Source organism: Scyliorhinus torazame, chromosome 3 (genome assembly GCF_047496885.1).
Source record: "Scyliorhinus torazame isolate Kashiwa2021f chromosome 3, sScyTor2.1, whole genome shotgun sequence".
Classification (NCBI taxonomy): Eukaryota; Metazoa; Chordata; class Chondrichthyes; order Carcharhiniformes; family Scyliorhinidae; genus Scyliorhinus; species Scyliorhinus torazame.
Window position 1 is genome coordinate 65,089,685 of NC_092709.1, and position 18,791 is coordinate 65,108,475.

Here is an 18,791-nt window from a genome sequence, read left to right on the forward strand (position 1 = left end):
GGGGCGCTGGTGTTGAGGATTATTGTGGAGGAGATGTTGTTGTTCATTCTTACGGATTGTGGTCTGTTGGTCAGAAAATCGAGAATCCAGTTGCAGAGTGGGGAGCCAAGTCCTAGGTTTTGGAGCTTTGATATGTGCTTGGCTGGGATTATGGTGTTGAAGGCGGAGCTGTAGTCAATAAATAGGAGTCTAATGTAGGAGATCCTTGTTTTCGAGATGCCCTAAGGATGAGTGTAGGGCCAGGGAAATGGTGTCTGATGTGAACCGGTTGCAGCGGTATGCGAATTGCAGTGGATCAAGGCGTTCTGGGAGTATGGAGGTGATGCGCTTCATGATCAACCTCTCGAAGCACTTCATTACGACTGAAGTCAGGGCCACTGGTCGGTAGTCATTGAGGCACGTTGCCTGATTCTTCTTTGGTACCGGTATGATGGTGGTCTTCTTGAAGTAGGTGGGGACCTCGGAGTGGAGTAGGGACAGGTTAAAGATGTCCGTGAATACCTCTGCCAGCTGGTCCGCGCAGGCTCTGAGTGCACGACCAGGGATCCCGTCTGGGCCCGTCGCCTTCCGAGGGTTCACTTTCAGGAAGGCCAATCTGACTTCGGAAGCTGTGATGGTGGGTGTGGGTGAATTATGGGCTGCTGGGGCACTCGCCAGCGGATTGTTGGTTACCTGCTCGAACCGAGCATAGAATGCATAGAGTTCATCAGGGAGGGGTGCGCTGCTGCCAGAGATACTGTTCGGCTTCGCTTTGTAGCCTGTTATGTTGTTTAGTCCTTGCCACAACCGCCGAGAGTCTGTCTGTGACTCTAGCTTGGTTTGATATTCTCTCTTGGCATTCCGGATGGCTTTGCGGAGGTCGTACCTGGATTTCTTGTATAGGTCAGGGTCGTCTGCCTTGAACGCCTCAGATCTGTCCTTCAGTAGGGAGTCAATCTCGCGACTGAGCCATGGTTTCCGGTTGGGGAACGCACGTACTGCTTTCTTTGGCACGCAGTCGTCCATACATTTGCTGATGAAGTCTGTGACGGTGGTGGCATACTCATTTAAGTTGGTCGCTGAGTTCTTAAATATGGACCAGTCCACTGTCTCTAAGCAGTCACGTAAGAGCTCTTCTGTCTCCTCGGACCAGCACTGCACAACCTTCTTAGCTTGATTCTCCCGCTTGAGTTTCTGCTTGTATGCCGGGAGAAGGAGCACCGTCTTATGGTCTGATTTCCCAAAGTGCGGTCGGGGGATGGAACGGTAGGCGCCCTTGATTTTTGAGTAGAGTGTTGTCGCCCCTGGTGGGACAGGAATGTGCTGGTGGAATTTTGGCAGTACACTCTTGAGGTTGGCCTTGTTGAAGTCTCCGGCCACGATGAACAAGGCCTCCGGGTGTTCTGTTTCGTAGTTGTTTATTACTGTGTATAGTTCGTCCAGCGTCTTCCTCACTACTGCCTGGGGTGGGATGTAGACCGCTGTGATAATGGCTGAAGTGAACTCACGTGGAAGATAATATGGGTGGCACTTCACGGTCAGGTATTCCAGGTCTGGGGAGCAGTAGGTCGCCAGAGTCGCCACATCCAAGCACCAGGAGGAGTTGATGAGGAGGCAAACCCCTCCACCCTTCGCTTTGCCTGATGATACCGTGCGGTCCGCCCGATGAATTGAGAAGCCTTCAGGTTGTATGGCACAGTCCGGTGAGGCAGGGGTGAGCCATGTCTCTGTGAAACAGAGCACACAGCAGTCTCTTACTTCCCTCTGAGAGGTAAGTCTGGCGTTAAGTTCATCCAGCTTGTTTTCGATCGCTTGGACGTTTGCCAGGAGTATGCTGGGGAAAGGGGCCTTGAAACCGCGTTGCTTCAGTCTAACCTGCAGACCGCCGCGTTTCCCTCACTTCCTCGGTCGGCGGCTGCTGCTGGATGATCCTGGGATCCGATGGCAGATGTCAGCTCTTGTGGAAGGTAGGTGGTCGCGTCTGGCGGGGTCGAGGGGGCTGGCGGGGAACAGGGCGCTGTTTACATATCTGGGATCGCGTCTGGCAGGGTACCGGGCACTGGTTGAGGTAGAGGGATTGCTAGGGGGGCATGTTTGCGATCCGGATGGGTCCCGGCGTTCTGCGGGCGCGGGAATACCTTGCAGCGCGTTCGGGTCCTCGTGCGCGGTCTCCGCCGTTTCGGGGGTCCTGGGTTGTGGGCAGGGGCATCCTGAGGCAGGTTGCGCTGGGTCCCGTGGTCTGTTCCTTCCCTGGGGTCGGATCTTGAAGTAGGCCCGGTCGAGCCTCCACGTGGATTTTTCTTTCGGTAGTCCCTGGATGGGTTGGAGATTCCCAGGGTGGGGGGGGGGATGCGGTAGTCCCTGGATGGGTTAGAGATTCCAAGGGTGGGGAGGGGGGCTAATGCGGTAGTCCCTGGATGGATTGGAGATTCCCAGGGTGGGGGAGGGGGGAATGCGGTAGTCCCTGGATGGGTTAGAGATTCCAAGGGTGGGGAGGGAGGCTAATGCGGTAGTCCCTGGATGGGTTGGAGATCCCCAGGGTGGGGGAGGGGGGGGGGGGGGGGAATGCGCTAGTCCCTGGATGGGTTGGAGATTCCCAGGGTTGGGGGGGCTAATGCGGTAGTCCCTGGATGGGTTGGAGATTCCCAGGGTGGGGGAGGGGGGGGGGGGGGGGGGGGGGGGGGAATGCGGTAGTCCCTGGATGGGTTGGATATTCCCAGGGTGGGGAGGGGGGAATGTGGTAGTAGTCCCTGGATGGGTTGGAGATTCCCAGGGTGGTGGTGGGGGGGGCTAATGCGGTAGTCCCTGGATGGGTTGGAGATTCCCAGGGTGGGGGGGCTAATGCGGTAGTCCCTGGATGGATTGGAGATTCCCAGGGTGGGGGAGGGGGGGAATGCGGTTGTGTTTATAAACTATCTAAATGACCTCATTGGGTAGAGAATGCATTATTTGTGCTGTTGCAAATAGAAGTTATTTGACCAATTTTGCATAGTTTTGAACCTGATCATTTCTCGCGAATGGATCTTGTTTGAAAATATTTACTGATGCACTATGCTTCTCCATTCGAGCACAGCTTATCTGTTTTTCCCACTAATCTGCTAAACATGCCATGACCCAACTGTGGGGGCAGCAGTAATGGCCATCACCCCTATAGATTTAGGATTCCCAAAACCTTTGCGTGAAAAAAAAGATTAATCCTTCAATTCCTGGAAGCTGCACAACAATCCTGGAGAGTTGAATCCTGTAGCCCATGTCCCAATAAGCATGGTTACAAACTTCCATAAATAAATAACAGTCTTTTGCAATTATATTTATTCCCAGCTCTGTATAAACTGGATGTAGAGGCATAAACGTAGTACATTTCTACCATTTTCAACAAAAATATAACCATTATGTACAATTATTGTATTAAAAATACAAAAGGGATACAGACTCCACCAATTGTCTTTCTAAAAGACATACAGGTACAAGTAGTATCAAAAGTATGAGGAAATCACCAGTTAATCATACATTTTGCACTTAACATCACAGATTTGTTGAAATGAGATTAGCAGTTCTATGTTCTACAATTACAGTTAGGTTTATATTATTTGTGCAACTCTTCAATATAACTATGATTTATTTTTGTCTGCCTATATGCACACAATGTCCACTGACTGTATATTGAAACTGGCAAATTATGCATAATACAGTTACATTACTAATGCATAACTGACAGATATGAAGTACTTGCAAACATGGAGGGCCTGACTATGATTATTTTATGACAGTTAAATAAAGCACTGATGCTTTAAATACAGTGAAAACACTGCAGTCTTCAATTGAAACTACGTTTACCTACTGATCAATATGATCAGCTGAGCTCAGTGGAAAACAGAAATACGACAAACAAAAACCAAGAGTAGCCATTTCTCACATTTGAGTACTACTCAGATTGGCAGCCTTCACCACAGGGTGCCTGTAGAATGACAACAAAAAATGCTGTTGTCAGTTTAGTAACTTGAAGGTGTAAATAGCAGCAAGAGGGTGGTTTGCTTTGACGTTTTAGCCTTCATTATAGACATGCAGTGATACTCCAAGTAGCTCGAAATAGCTTAATTTCCTTTATATACTGCAGATTACAAGGGCTGAACCATGTATTGAAGTATTTAAAAAGAAATTAAGTTTTTTTTTTAAAAAGGAGCCTTGCCTTGGTGGCCCTATCATCAAGTATGAGGGCATTATAATTTTTGAAAAAGGGAAGAACTAGCCAGCATAATTCTCGGATACAGAATGCCATCCACTGCAATGCCATTCAGTTCAATTATTTAAAACACGATCTCATAAACCCTACAACCAAAAAAAATATAAGTTATAAGTGTAAATAATACTGTAATTGTGGAAATGTAGCATTTGTTGTTCTCTAAAGCAGTATTTAAATCAAAACATGTCAACATAAATTAAAAATCTATCTGGCACCATGCCGAAAAGTGAATATAACATGTTCAAAATTAGATGAAATACTGTACAAAAAAATTAGCATGATTTGCTTCTTGTTAAAAACTTCATTTTTTGTGTGCTAAAATGGCTAAAAAGTTCAGGAAAAGAATTTTAAAAGTTCTAGGTTGATGAAAAGAAAAGCACCAAGAGCAACTCCACAGTGAACATTACAAAACGCAAACTCTTGCGCACAATTCATGGTGGGTATTAACAGGAATTGTCTGTAGAGTGAGTTCTGTGCATTTAAAGCAACACAGTTTCAAAGTGCCAGGACAGTTTCTTCACAGTATTCCACATGCGGGGGGTAAAAGACCCATGCTGCTTTAAGGCAGGGAAGGAGGCAAGTGGCATCAGGAATTTCATTCAAGAGAGTCCCATGGTTCCTACATCTGGATGGTCTGTTGTGCTGTCCAAAATGTAGCTTGCCGTGTATCATGAAGCAACAAAAACAAAAAAAAGGAAGTGAACTCTGGTCAGACAGCAGAAACTTGCTCATCTTCTGTTAAGAAAAAAAAAATTAAGAGTTTAAAGATTAAAAATCAATTTAAAATTCTGATAAATAAAATTAAAAGTATACACATCAACAATAGTAGAAACCTAAAAACGGCTTTGCATCAATATGTTGTATCCATTCCTAAGATTTTCCAAGACACATGTTTATTTTTTTCTGTAAATTTAGAGTACCCAATTATTTTATTTTTCCAATTAAGGGGAAATTCAGCATGGCTAATCCACTCAGCCCGCACATCTTTGGGTTGTGGGGGTGAGGCCCACGCAGAAATGGGGAGAATTTGCAAATTCTACACGACAGTGACCCGGGGCCGGGCTCGAACACAGGTCCTCAGCGCAGTGAGGCAGCAGTGCGAACCACTACGCCACCGAGCTGCCCCTCAGCCACATGTTTCTGATCTCACTCAATACCTTCTCACTCAATACCTTCATAGGTAAAAATAAACAAAGTAGGCATTCATTTGGGTCCCATTAAGTCATTTTTAACAAGGATTGTGATAATATTTCAAAAACTGAATAATATAGAAATTAACCTAATAACTGCAATGACATTATACCAGAATTCAATAGGGAAAAAAATAGTTTCAGATGATGAACCAACCCATTCCATTTGCATTAAACCATACTTCTTACAGTAATAACAAATTTTAGTCAGTGCAGAGGTTGTATACTGTTCCTAAAGGGCAACATGAAGAGTTAAGATTACCCACTTAGCAAGATCTTCATCCTATGAATAGAAGTATTTTTCACATAAAGAAACAAGTAAGAATGAAGAAAACTAGGAGAGCATCAGACTTTCTCTAGACTCCACCAATAAAATCAGAGAAACGTGACAAACTGTTGAGCTGTACATTGCCAGGGGTGCAGTAAAAGCCATAAAAAGTATGCAAGAGCAAAACAACGAAGCACTCCTGTGAAGTATTTAACTGTGATTTCCTCAGATTTAATAATTGCTTAAAGCAGAAATTAGCAAATTATGTGGGTCCCTTTAAAAAAAAGTTTAAAAAGTAAAGATAGGTGCTGAACTTTCCCAAAAGCTTCAGACCTGTTGAATGGCGACTTCACAGAATTGCTACAGCACAGAAGGCAGCCATTCAGCCTATCATGTCTACACTGGCTCTCCAAATGGACATTATCATTTAGTGCCATTCTTCTGTCTTTTCCCCATACCCCCGCGCACTGTTTCTATTTAAATAATCGTCAAATGTCCTCTTGAATGCCTTGATTGAACCTCCCTCCACCACACCTCTGGGCACATTCCAGACTCAAACCAACTAGTGTGAAAAATATTCTCATCACATTTGCTTCTTTTGGTAAGTCTGTGTCCCCTTGTTTTCAATCCTTTTGCGAATGGGGACAGTTTCTTCCCAACTTCTCTAATTAGCCCCCATGATTTTGAACCCCTCTATCAAATTTACTCTTAGCCTTCTTCTCTCCAAGGAGAACAGTCCAAACAACTCCAAATGATCTCGATAACTGAATTTTCTCACCTTGGAACCATTCTTGTAAAAACCTCTTCAACATTTCTTGCAATAAGTTCACATCATTCCTATAGTGTGGAACCCAGAACTGTACATAATATTCCAGCTAAGGTCTAACTAGTGTCTTAAGTTCAGCATAATCTCCTTGCTCTTGTACTCCATGCCACTATTAATAATGCCCAGTATGCTATATCAACTGCTCTCTCCACCTGCCCTGCTATCTTCAATGATCTATGTACATATACACCCAGATCCCTCTGCTTCTGCACCCCCTTATGAGTTATAACCCTTATTTTAAATTTTCTGTGCATCCCCTCACACCTCTCCACATTGAACTTCATCTGCCACCCATCTGTCCACTCCACTAACTTATCTATGTCCTTTTGAACTTCTATACAGTCCTCCTCACAATTTATAATGCTTCCAAGTTTTGTGTCATCCATTAACTTTGAAATTGTCCCCTGCACACCAAGATTTAGATAATTAATATATATCAAGGAAAGCAATGGCCCCAATACCGACCCCTCGGGGACTCCACTACAAACCTCCTCCAGCCCGAAAAATATCCTTTGTCCATGACTCTGTTCCTATTACTCAGCCAATTTTGCATCCATGTTGCTACTGTCCCTTTTATTCCATGAGCTATAACCTTTCTCACAAGTCTGTTATGTAGCACTGTATTGAATGCCTTTTCAAACTCCACATACGCCACATTAATAGCATTACCCACATCCACCATTTCTGTTACCTCTTCAGAAATCTCCATCTAGTTAGTTAAACAGGATTTCCTCTTTAGAAATCCATGCTATAGGCAGCATGGTGGCGCAGTGGTTAAAACTGCAGTCTCACAGCGCCAAGGTCCCAGGTTCGATCCCGGCTCTGGGTCACTGTCCGTGTGGAGTTTGCACATTCTCCCTGTGTTTGCGTGGGATTTGCCCCCACAACACAAAGATGTGCAGGGTAGGTGGATTGGCCACGCTAAATTGCCCCTTAATTGGAAAAAATAAATTGGGTACTCTAAATTTATATTAAAAAAAGAGAACTCCATGCTGGCTCTTCATAGTTAACCCACTTTTTTTCCATGTGACTACTAATTCTATTTTGAATAATTGTTTCTTGAAGTTTCCTACCACTGAAGTTATACTGACAGGCCTGTAATTGCTGGACTTATCCGACAACTTTTTTTGAACAAGGGCATAATGTCTGCAATTCTCCAGTCCTTTGGCACCTCCCAAGTCAAATTAAGACTGGAAGTTCATGGTCAGCACCCCTGCAATTTCCAGTCACTTCCTTCAATATCATTGGATGCATCTCGCCTGGCGGTGCCTTGTCAACATAAGTAACGATAGTCTATCCAACACTTCTTCCTTATTAATTTTGAACCCTTCTTGTGACAGAAATTTCTCCTCTGTCACTATGGCCTGGATTGGATCTACTTCCCTGGTAAAGGCAGATGCCTTTTTTCATATCTCAGCCATACTCCTCGTTTTATCACCCTTTTACTATTTATACGCCTATACAAGATTTTGGGATTCATCTTTATGTTGTTCGCAGCTCTTTTCTCATAACCCGCCTTCACTTCTCTGCTTTTTTTCACTTTCCCTCTGAATCTCCGGTATTCATCTTTGTTCTCAATTGTATCTTCTGCCTGACACCTGTCATAAGCACACTTTTTCTTCTTTTAAAATTTTTTTATAGTACCCAATTATTTTTTTCCAATTAAGGAACAATTTTAGTGTGGCCAATCCGCCTAACCTGCACATTTTCTTCTTTATCTTAATTTGATCTTTTTCATTAAGGCTCAGGAAAAGTATGTTAGGATGTGCTACAGCCAGAATGATCTGAAGTTTCTACTTAGGCTTTCTCTAATTTTTCAGCAGATCGTTCATGTCTTGACCGTACTAGCAAATTGCCCCGATTAAGCATCACGAATTTCCTTAGGGATTGTTCATTCTACCACCATAACTTTAGTAGAAGCTCCATTTCCACTGAGTTTATGCAAAACTGCTGCTTAAGTTATAGTGGTAGAGTGCTATGTGTGGTTCTTTGAATCAATTTTATTGGGTTGAGGAATGATGTAAAATCATTTTGCAATCATAAAGTTACCCATATTTGGCTTCTCACCAAAAGTTGAAGGTATATAATGCATAATTCTAATCATGTTTGAAGAAAGACACTAGAGATATCTGTAATGGCTGCATTGGAATATCATAGAATTTACAGTGCCAGAAGGAGGCCATTCGGCCCATCGAGTCTGCACCAGCCTTTGGAAAGAGCACCCTATCCAAGTCCACAGCCCCACCCTCCCCGTAACACAGTAAACCCACCCAACCTTTTTTTTTGAACACTAAGGGCAATTTAGCATGGCCAATCCACCTAACCTGCACATCTTTGGACTGTGGGAGAAAACCAGAGCACCCGGAGGAAACCCACGCAGACACGGGGAGAACGTGCAGATTCCACGCAGACAGTGACCCGAGCCGGGAATCGAACCTGGGACACTGGAGCTGTGAAGCAACTGTGCTAACCACTATGCTACCGTGTTGCCCAATATCATTTGAAATCTGATGACAGCATCCAAATCGATATTGAAAATGATCACAAGAAAGTATGTACTTTATGACCCAATCAGAAGAGGTGGGTCTTCCTTCTGAGTGAGGGGCCAAAGACCCTTCTCAAGGCAATTAAAGCTCCTTGGGGTTTCCTGCTTTGGCATCCTAAAAATCCTACGCACCATGTTAAAAGTTAATTTCAACATTTATATTTTCATAATATTGATGCTAAAGGGAAGAAAAGTATTGACTACCTAATGTCAATATTTCAATCCAAGACATGTCTTCAAAAAAATTCACACCTGTATTTTTCCCTTCACATTTTTTTGATGAGCTACTTTGCTTAAGGTGAGGCAAGCACATACCAAGACACAGAACACCTAAATGTTCAACTTCAGTATCAAGCACTCACAAATTAGAACCATAGAAGGTTGTGGCACAGAAGAAAACTATTTGTCCAATTATATCACGGACTACGTTTTGTTAGAGCAATCCTGTAATTAATTTTGATATCCTGGAATTATCAATCGACTATGTTTCAAATTTTAATTTTCTGTTAAGCTATGCAATGGTCTCTGCTTTTTAAAAATGAATTTACAAGATGTTGGCTTTGTTAACTAGGCCAGCATTTATTACCCTAGTATCCTTGAGAAGGTAGTAGTGAGCTTCCTTCTTGAACTGCTATAGTCCCTTTGGTGTAGGTACACCCACAGTGCTGTATGGCAGCGAGTTCCAGGATTTTGACTCAGCGACAATGAGGGAACGGCGACATATTTCCAAGTCAGGATGCTGAGTGACTTGGAGGGCAACTTCCAGGTGGTGGTGTTCCCATGTGTCTGCTGCCCTTGTCCTTCTAGATGGTAGTGGTCATGGGTTTGGAATGTGCTGCTGAAGGAGCTTCAACGACTCCTAATGTCTAATAAATCTCTGTGGAAGGAATTTTGCTGAACCTCACCCTTACTCTGAGGCATTGACAATTCTAAATTGATTGATGGCCATCTGCCTTTTGGGCCAGCGGAAATAGTCCTACATATCAAAATTCCATTGCTTTCATCATCTTGGTTCAGTGATGCCATTTGCATCCAATAACTTCAATATACTTTCTTTAACACAGTACCTAAAACTGTACAGTATTCTAACCGGAGCCTCATCAATGGTTTGTACAAATGTGTCATTAGTTTATTTCTCTCTCATGCTCCATATCTCTATTAATAAAACACTTTTTTATGGCTTTATCTACCTGAACTGTTTTTCAGCTCAAGAGGTTTAAGATACCATATTAAAATTGAGATTTAGTTATTTTGTTAAACCTAATTCTAGTTTTAAATATGATTCCCGTACTTGTATTTGGATAAGGCTTAACATTTATAAATAGCGCCAAAATTAATTGAAAGGAAGTATCTTCACTATCTGTTTTGAACATTTGTGTCCCTGTGGAAAACTTTCACTATTCAGCAATGCCTCAGATTAGAAACACATAGATTCATATGCTTTTTGTCAAATAAAAATCTGCCAATCTTAGTTTTGAAAATTAAGTCAACATACTCAGTCTTTTGGCGGTCAGAATTCCAGACTTTGAATACACCTAGTGTGAAACGTGCTTCCTCATTTCCGTTCTGAATGTTCTAAATCTAATTTTAAAATTGTGCCCCCGTTGTGTTTCGTGCTATTCATTTACAGTTCAATAACTCGGACTAGTACTGTAGTTAACAGGTTAATCCAAATTGCTGACCACAAATCTGTTCAAACCAGTGCCTGCTAGTTCCTTTCTTCCTTGCTCACTATTATTTAAAGTCAATTTCAAGTTCAGCTATTCAAAGGGCACGATTCAGCAACTGTTTTACCCCTGGCGCAGATCCAGGCACAATGGGTGAATCGTGCAAGCCCCCCAAATCGGGCTCCGTGTTGGGTTGATTGCGAGTCACCTGACTCACTCCGCCCGGTGCGACCTGGATCTCTCCCCTGCTTGACGAGATCTAGTCCTGCATATTTAAATAAGCCTAAATACCTGGACGCCATATGCACCCGGCGGTTGGGAATCAATAGCTGAGCTTGCAAAACCTCACCAATGCGCCGTTTAGTGCTGGTCTCTACAAACGTGGAACAGGCATAACGGCGACTCCGGGAGTTTCACAGGCTATTGGAAAGCCCCAGGTGGATGGGGAGAGGCAGTGCCACCAGTTCGGGTGGCACTGCCCAGAGGGTCATCACCGATTTGGGGGGATGGATTCCCAGGGGCCTCAACAAGGTTGAGGCGATGAAGAGGGGTCAATAAGGCAGGGGGGATGGGGGGGAAGAAAGGGAAAGATCGGGGCTGCCGATCAAAATGGAGCCTGATCTGCGAGGACCTGATCCTGCTGGTGAGTGCACTAAAGTGTGGCCTCGGCAGGGAGAAACTCCCAGAGGCCAAAATAAACAGGCACTTTATTTGCTGGGGTGATTAGTGGCACCCCAGAGATAGGATTGGGGGCCTCAATTATTCACTGTACTGATTAACAATTAACTGATGGGCTAGAAAGCCACATATCCATATTTGCCAATGGCACAAAGAATTATTTTTTAAGTCTAAATTTAAAGTACCCAATCCCCCCCCCCCCCCCCCAATTAAGGGGCAATTTAGCGTGGCCAATCCACCTACCCTGCACATCTTTGGGTTGTGGGATGAGACCCACGCAGACATGGGAAGAACGTGCAAACTCCACACGGACAGTGACCCGGGGCCAGGATCGAAGCCGGGTCCTCTCGCTGTGAGGCAGGAGTGCTAACCACTGCGCCATCTGCCTTTACCAGGGAAGTAGATCCAATCCAGGCCATAGTGACAGAGGAGAAATTTCTGTCACAAGAAGGGTTCAAAATTAATAAGGAAGAAGTGTTGGATAGACTATCGTTACTTATGTTGACAAGGCACCGCCAGGCGAGATGCATCCAAGGATATTGAAGGAAGTGACTGGAAATTGCAGGGGTGCTGACCATGAACTTCCAGTCTTAATTTGACTTGGGAGGTGCCAAAGGACTGGAGAATTGCAGACATTATGCCCTTGTTCAAAAAAAGTTGTCGGATAAGTCCAGCAATTACAGGCCTGTCAGTATAACTTCAGTGGTAGGAAACTTCAAGAAACAATTATTCAAAATAGAATTAGTAGTCACATGGAAAAAAAGTGGGTTAACTATGAAGAGCCAGCATGGAGTTCTCTTTTTTTAATATAAATTTAGAGTACCCAATTTATTTTTTCCAATTAAGGGGCAATTTAGCGTGGCCAATCCACCTACCCTGCACATCTTTGGGTTGTGGGATGAGACCCACGCAGACATGGGAAGAACGTGCAAACTCCACACGGACAGTGACCCGGGGCCAGGATCGAAGCCGGGTCCTCTCGCTGTGAGGCAGGAGTGCTAACCACTGCGCCACCATGCTGCTCAAATAACCAGAATTCTAAGCAGAAAATTACAAGGAGGCATGAATAAATTAACCCAATTGGAAAAACGGTGGTAAACAGTTTACAAAGGTGGAGTCTGAGGTCATCCACTTTGGTCATAAAGAGAATAGATCACTGACAGGGACAAAAAAATGATCAGTGAGGTTAATTGAATGCTGGTCAACATATCTAGTGGACTATTTTTCAACAGATTAGAAATCATGCTTCAGCTATACAAAGTTGGACCAGACCTGGAGTACAGTGTTCAGTATTTGGCACCACATTTAGAAAGGATATCTTGGCCCTGGGTGGACTGCAGCATAGATTTACCAGAATAACATTTGGACTCACAAGGTTTAATTACAAGGGACTTCCGGTTGCGGCTATGCGGAGCTAAGTCGCACATTCGGCAGCTCCCGCAAAAAACGGACTTTTGGGCTCTTTTCAGGGACCCCAACGGCACATTTTCGATGTTTCCCGCGGTGGGAAGGAGAGTACAATAGTTCCCCGACAGTATATGGCTTTTACCAGGAGCGGGGCGACTAAAAAAGTGGTGGTGGACCCGAAGAAGCTTCGAGGGAAGAAGAACAAAATGGCGGCGGGCGGAGACCAGGAAGCGTGGATGCAGTGGGCGCAGGAGCAACAGGAGGGTATCCAGCGCTGCTTCAGGGAGATTAAAGCGGACCTGCTTGAGCCGATGAAGGCTTCTATCGATAAGCTGCTGGAGACACAGACGGCCCAGGGGGTGGCGATCCGCGAGGCCCGGCAAAAGATCTCCGACAACGAGGACGAGATCTTAGGCCATGCGGTAAAAGTGGAGGCGCACGAGGCGCTCCACAAGAAATGGCAGGAGCAGTTTGAGGAGATGGAGAATCGGTCGAGGCGGAAAAATTTGCGGATTCTGGGCCTCCCGGAGGGGCCGGATGTGGGGGCCTATGTGGTCACCATGTTGAACTCGCTGATGGGAGTGGAGTCCTTCCAGGGGCCCCTGGAGCTCGAAGGGGCCCATAGAGAGCTGGCGAGGAGGCCCAAGGCTAACGAGCCGCCGCGGGCGGTGCTGGTGTGGTTTCATCGGTTCGCTGACCGGGAGTGTGCGCTCAACTGGGCCAAGAAGGAGAGGAGCAGCAGGTGGGAGAACGCAGAGGTTCGAATATACCAGGACTGGAGTGCGGAGGTGGCGACGAGGAGGGCCGGGTACAATCGAGCGAAGGCGGTGCTGCACAGGAAGGGGGTGAAGTTTGGCATGTTGCAGCCGGCGCAACTGTGGGTCACCTACAAGGACCGGCACCATTATTTTGAGTCTCCGGAGGAGGTGTGGACCTTTGTTCAGGCCGAGAAGTTGGACACAGATTGAGGGTCGGGCGTTTGGGGATTGCGGTTGATATATTACTTTTTGAGGGGGGGTCCTTTGCTTTTGTTTTTCTTTTTCCTTTCCGGTTCGGTGAGGGTTGTTAGGGCGGGTTGGGCACTGTTTGGGTTGGGTTGGTCGGGGGGTAAGCAAATGGAACAGGGGTGGATGGCCGGTAGTGAGATGGAGCCCCGCGGGGGAGGGGGAGGCCCGAGTCGGGGGTGAGGGGACTGGGCCTGAAAAAGGAGCTGCGTCAGAGGTGGCAGGGCCGGGTAGGTGGAAAGCACGGTTTTTCCCCCCGCGCTGAAGACTGGAGGGGGCGGGGCCGGGAAGCGAGGGTGGTTTCCCGTGCTTGGGATGGAAGGGGGAGGGGGAGAGCCTGCGGATGGGGAATGGAAGAGGAGGGTGTGTCACACAATAGGAAGAGTCGAAGGAGAGGCAGGAGTGGCCAGGGTCAGGAGTCAGCTGACTTGCGGAAGTGCAATGGGGTAGTAAAGCAGCTAGGATGGGTCCTAGCTGGGGGGGGGGGTGGGGGGAATCGCGTTTCTGCTGCTATGGTCAAGGGGGAGCTGGAGCTAGTGGGGGGGGGGGGGGTTGAGACGGGGGTCTGCCGCCGTGGGGAACGGGTCGGGCGTGGGGTGCAGGCGTGTGGCTGGCCGAGGAGGGGTTATGGCTGGTCGGCGGGCGGGTAGCCCCCTGATAACCTGGAATGTAAGGGGACTGAACGGGCCGGTCAAGCGGGCCCGCATGTTCGGGCACCTGAAGGGGCTGAAGGCGGATGTAGTCATGCTCCAGGAGACACACTTGAAGGTGGCAGACCAGGTAAGATTGAGGAAAGGGTGGGTAGGTCAGGTGTTTCATTCGGGGCTGGATGCCAAAAATCGAGGGGTGGCGATCTTGGTGGGAAAGGTGGTGTCATCCGAGGCATCGAGCATTGTGGCAGACAATGGCGGTAGGTACGTAAAGGTAAGTGGTAAGCTGCAGGGAGAGAGGGTGGTACTGGTCAATGTGTATGCCCCGAACTGGGACGATGCGGGTTTTATGCGGCGCATGTTGGGTCGGATCCCAGACTTGGAAGTGGGGGGCCTGATAATGGGGGGAGACTTTAACACGGTGTTGGATCCGGCACTGGATCGCTCCAGGTCTAGGGCGGGTAGGAAGCCGGCGGCGGCTCAAGTGCTGAGGGGGTTTATGGACCAGATGGGAAGGGTGGACCCTTGGAGATTTGCAAGGCCGGGGGCTAGGGAATTTTCATCCTTCTCACATGTCCATAAGGCTTATTCCCAGATCGACTTTTTTATTTTGAGCAGGGCGCTGATAGCGAGAGTAAAGGATACCGCGTACTCAGCGATAGCCATTTCGGATCATGCCCCGCATTGGGTGGACTTAGAGCTGGGGGAGGAGAGGGACCAGCGCCCGTTGTGGCGCTTGGAGGTGGGGCTGTTGGCGGACGAGGAGGTGAGTGAGCGGGTCTGAGGAAGCATAGAGTGATACCTGGAGGTCAACGATAACGGGGAGGTCCGAGTGGGGATGGTATGGGAGGCGCTGAAGGTGGTGGTTAGGGAGAGCTGATCTCCATTAGGGCCCACAAGGAGAGGAGGGAGCAGAGGGAGAGGGAGAGGCTGGTGGGGGAGATGGTGAGGGTAGACAGGAGGTATGCGGAGGTGCCCGAGGAAGGACTGTTGAGGAAGAGGCGCAGCCTCTAGGCCGAATTCGACCTGGTGACCACCAGGAAGGCGGAGGTGCAGTGGAGGAAGGCCCAGGGGGCGATTTACGAGTTTGGGGAAAAGGCAAGCCGGATGCTGGCGCATCAGCTTCGGAAGCGGGACGCAGCTAGGGAGATCGGGGGAGTTAAGGTCAGGGGAGGGAGTGTGGTTGGCATCAATGGGGTCTTCAGGGACTTTTATGAGGAATTGTATTTGTCCAAGCCCCCACTGGAGGAGGGAGAGATGGGCCCCTTTCTGGACCAACTGAGGTTTCCGAAGGTGGAGGAGGGACAGGTGGCGGGATTGGGGGCCCCGATTGGGCTGGAGGAGCTGACCAAAGGGAAAGGGAGCATACAGGCGGGGAAGGCACCGGGGCCGGACGGTTTCCCGGTCGAATTCTATAAAAAACAGATGGACATGTTGGGCCCGTTGCTAGTTAGGACCTTCAATGAGGCAAGGGAGGGGGGGACTTTGCCTCCGACGATGTCCCGGGCACTGATCTCCTTGATCCTGAAGCGGGACAAGGATCCCCTGCAGTGTGGGTCTTCCAGGCCGATTTCGCTGCTAAACGTAGATGCCAAGGTGCTGGCGAAGGTCTTAGCCACGAGGATTGAGGATTGTGCCGCAGGTCATCCACGAAACCAGATGGGGTTCGTGAAGGGGAGGCAGTTGAACGCGAATGTGCGGAGGCTTCTGAACGTTATCATGATGCCGGAGAGGGAGGGAGAGGCGGAGATAGTGGTGGCGATGGACGCTGAGAAAGCCTTCGACAGGGTAGAGTGGGGGTACCTGTGGGAGGTGAAGAGGTTTGGGGAGGGGTTTGTCAGGTGGGTTAGGATGTTGTATGAGGTCCCGATGGCAAGTGTGGCCACGAACAGGAGGAGATCTGAGTACTTTCGGTTGCACCGAGGGACGAGGCAGGGGTGTCCCCTGTCCTTCGCACTGGCGATTGAACCCCTGGCTATGGCACTGAGGGAGTCGAGGAACTGGAGGGGGTTGATGCGGGGTGGGGAGGAGCATAGGGTGTCGCTCTATGTGGACGACTTGCTGCTATATATGGCGGACCTGGTGGGGAGAATGCCGGAGGTAATGAGGATCCTCAGGGAATTCGGGGATTTCTTGGGGTACAAGTTCAACATGGGGAAGAGCGAGCTGTTCGTGGTTCACCCAGGGGACCAGGAGAGGGGGATTGGCGAGCTCCCACTAAAAAGGGCGGAGAGGAGCTTCAGGTATTTGGGGGTCCAGGTGGCCAGGAGCTGGGGGGCCCTTCATAGGCTTAATTTCACAACGCTGGTGGAGCAAATGGAGGAGGAGTTCAAGAGGTGGGACGCGTTGCCGCTGTCCTTGGCGGGTACGGTGCAGTCAGTTAAAATGACGGAGCTCCCAAGGTTTTTGTTCCTAAGCCAGTGCCTCCCCGTGTTTATCCCGAAGGCCGTTTTTAGGCGGGTCAACAGGAGTATAATGGGGTTTGTGTGGGCGCGAGGGACTCCGAGGGTGAGAAGGGTGTTCCTGGAGCAGAGTAGAGATAGGGGGGGGGCTGGCGCTGCCCAACCTCTGTGGGTACTACTGGGCCACCAATGCGATGATGGTGCGCAGGTGGGTGATGGAGGGGGAGGGTGCTGCATGGAGACGGCGTCTTGTGTGGGTACGAGTCTGGGGGCGCTGGCAACGGCACCGCTGCCATTCCCTCCAAGGAGGTATACCACGAGCCCGGTGGTGGCGGCTGCCCTCAAATTCTGGGGGTAGTGGAGGTGGCACGGGGGGGGGGGGGGTGGGGAGGAGGAGTTGGGGCCTCGGTGTGGACCCGAATACGGGGGAACCACCGGTTCATCCCAGGGAGAACAGATGGAGGGTTTTCGGGGTGGCAGGTATACGAAGGTTGGGGGACCTGTTTGTGGACGGGAAGTCCGCGAGCCTGGGTGAGCAGGAGGAGAAGTATGGGCTCCCCCCGGGGAACACCTTCAGGTACTTACAGGTAAGAGCGTTTGCCAGGCGGTGGAATTCCTGCGGCTGCTGCCACGCACAGTATAGGACAGGGTGCTCTCGGGGGGGGGGGGGGGGGGGGGGAAGATCTCGGAAACTTACCAGGTGATGCAGGAGGAGGAGGAGGCCTCGGTGGTGGAGTTGAAAGGTAAATGGGAGGAGGAGTCGGGAGAGGAGATCGAAGAGGGGACGTGGGCAGATGCCCTAGTAAGGGTGAACTCTTCCTCTTTGTGCGCGAGGCTCAGCCTCATACAGTTTAAGGTGCTGCACAGGGCACACATGACCGGGACAAGGATGAGCCGGTTCTTTGGGGGTGAGGACAGGTGTGTTAGGTGCTCAGGGAGTCCAGCGAATCACACCCATATGTTCTGGGCATGCCCAGCGCTGGAGGAATTTTGGAAGGGCGTAGCGAGGACGGTGTCGAGGGTGGTAGGTTCCAGGGTCAAGCCGGGCTGGGGGCTCGCAATATTTGGGGTGGCAGAGGAGCCGGGAGTGCAGGAGGCGAAAGAGGCCGGTATTCTGGCCTTTGCGTCCCTGGTAGCCCAGCGGAGGATTCTTCTTCAGTGGAAGGATGCGAGGCCCCTAAGCGTGGAATCCTGGATCAATGATATGGCGGGGTTTATTAAGTTGGAGAGGGTGAAATTTGCCCTGAGAGGGTCGGTACAAGTGTTCTTTAGGCGGTGGAAACCATTCTTAGACTTCCTGGCAGAACGGTAGACATTGGTCAATGGCAGCAGCAACTCGGGGGGGGGGGTTTACTTTATTTTTGTTTTTGTTATTTACACTGGGTGGTCCGAGGGGGTGTATATATTTGTTGTGTTAAGTCGGGGTGTTAACGTTAATTTATTATTTATGTACAGGGGGGAGGGGGGTTTGGAGGGTTGCTTTTTTTGGACTGTGTTTTGTACTTAACCCTGTTGGGTTCCTTTTTCATTTTGTTGTTGATATTTTATGAAAACCTTAATAAAAATTATTTTTTAAAAAAGGTTTAATTACAAAAAGATTACACAAATTAGGATTGTACTCCCTGGAATTCAGAAGGTGATTTGATCAAAGGTTTTAAGACATTAAGGAGAACAGATAGAGAGGAACAATTTCTGCTGGTTGGAAACTCAATCTAGGAGATATACCCTAGAAATTAGAGACTGCCTTCCATCAGTGAAATGTTTCTACATGCAAAGAGTGGTAGAAGTTTGAAATTTTCTTCTGCAGACAGCAGGCTATGGTAGATCAAGTGTTAAGTTTAAAATTGACCAAGTAATCTCCTGCAGCTTTAGAGACTCCCAGTCATGATTTATTTCTTAATTGAAGACAGGAGCTTACGGCCAGCTTGAATG

The 18,791-nt window shown here is 48.2% G+C and overlaps 1 protein-coding gene across 10 annotated transcripts in view; it reads right to left on the reverse strand.

Moving 5' to 3' along the window:
- Window positions 1-3,276: 3,276 nt before the first annotated feature.
- The window catches only part of rapgef2b (Rap guanine nucleotide exchange factor 2b), a 508,586-nt gene continuing 493,071 nt past the window's right edge, over window positions 3,277-18,791 (reverse strand). For all 10 annotated transcript variants that reach the window (XM_072495765.1, XM_072495762.1, XM_072495767.1 and 7 more), the window contains one exon: window positions 3,277-4,957. In XM_072495765.1, coding sequence (XP_072351866.1) covers window positions 4,951-4,957 — 7 coding nt within the window. In that variant the 3' untranslated portion in view covers window positions 3,277-4,950. The remainder of the gene's footprint in view (window positions 4,958-18,791) is intronic.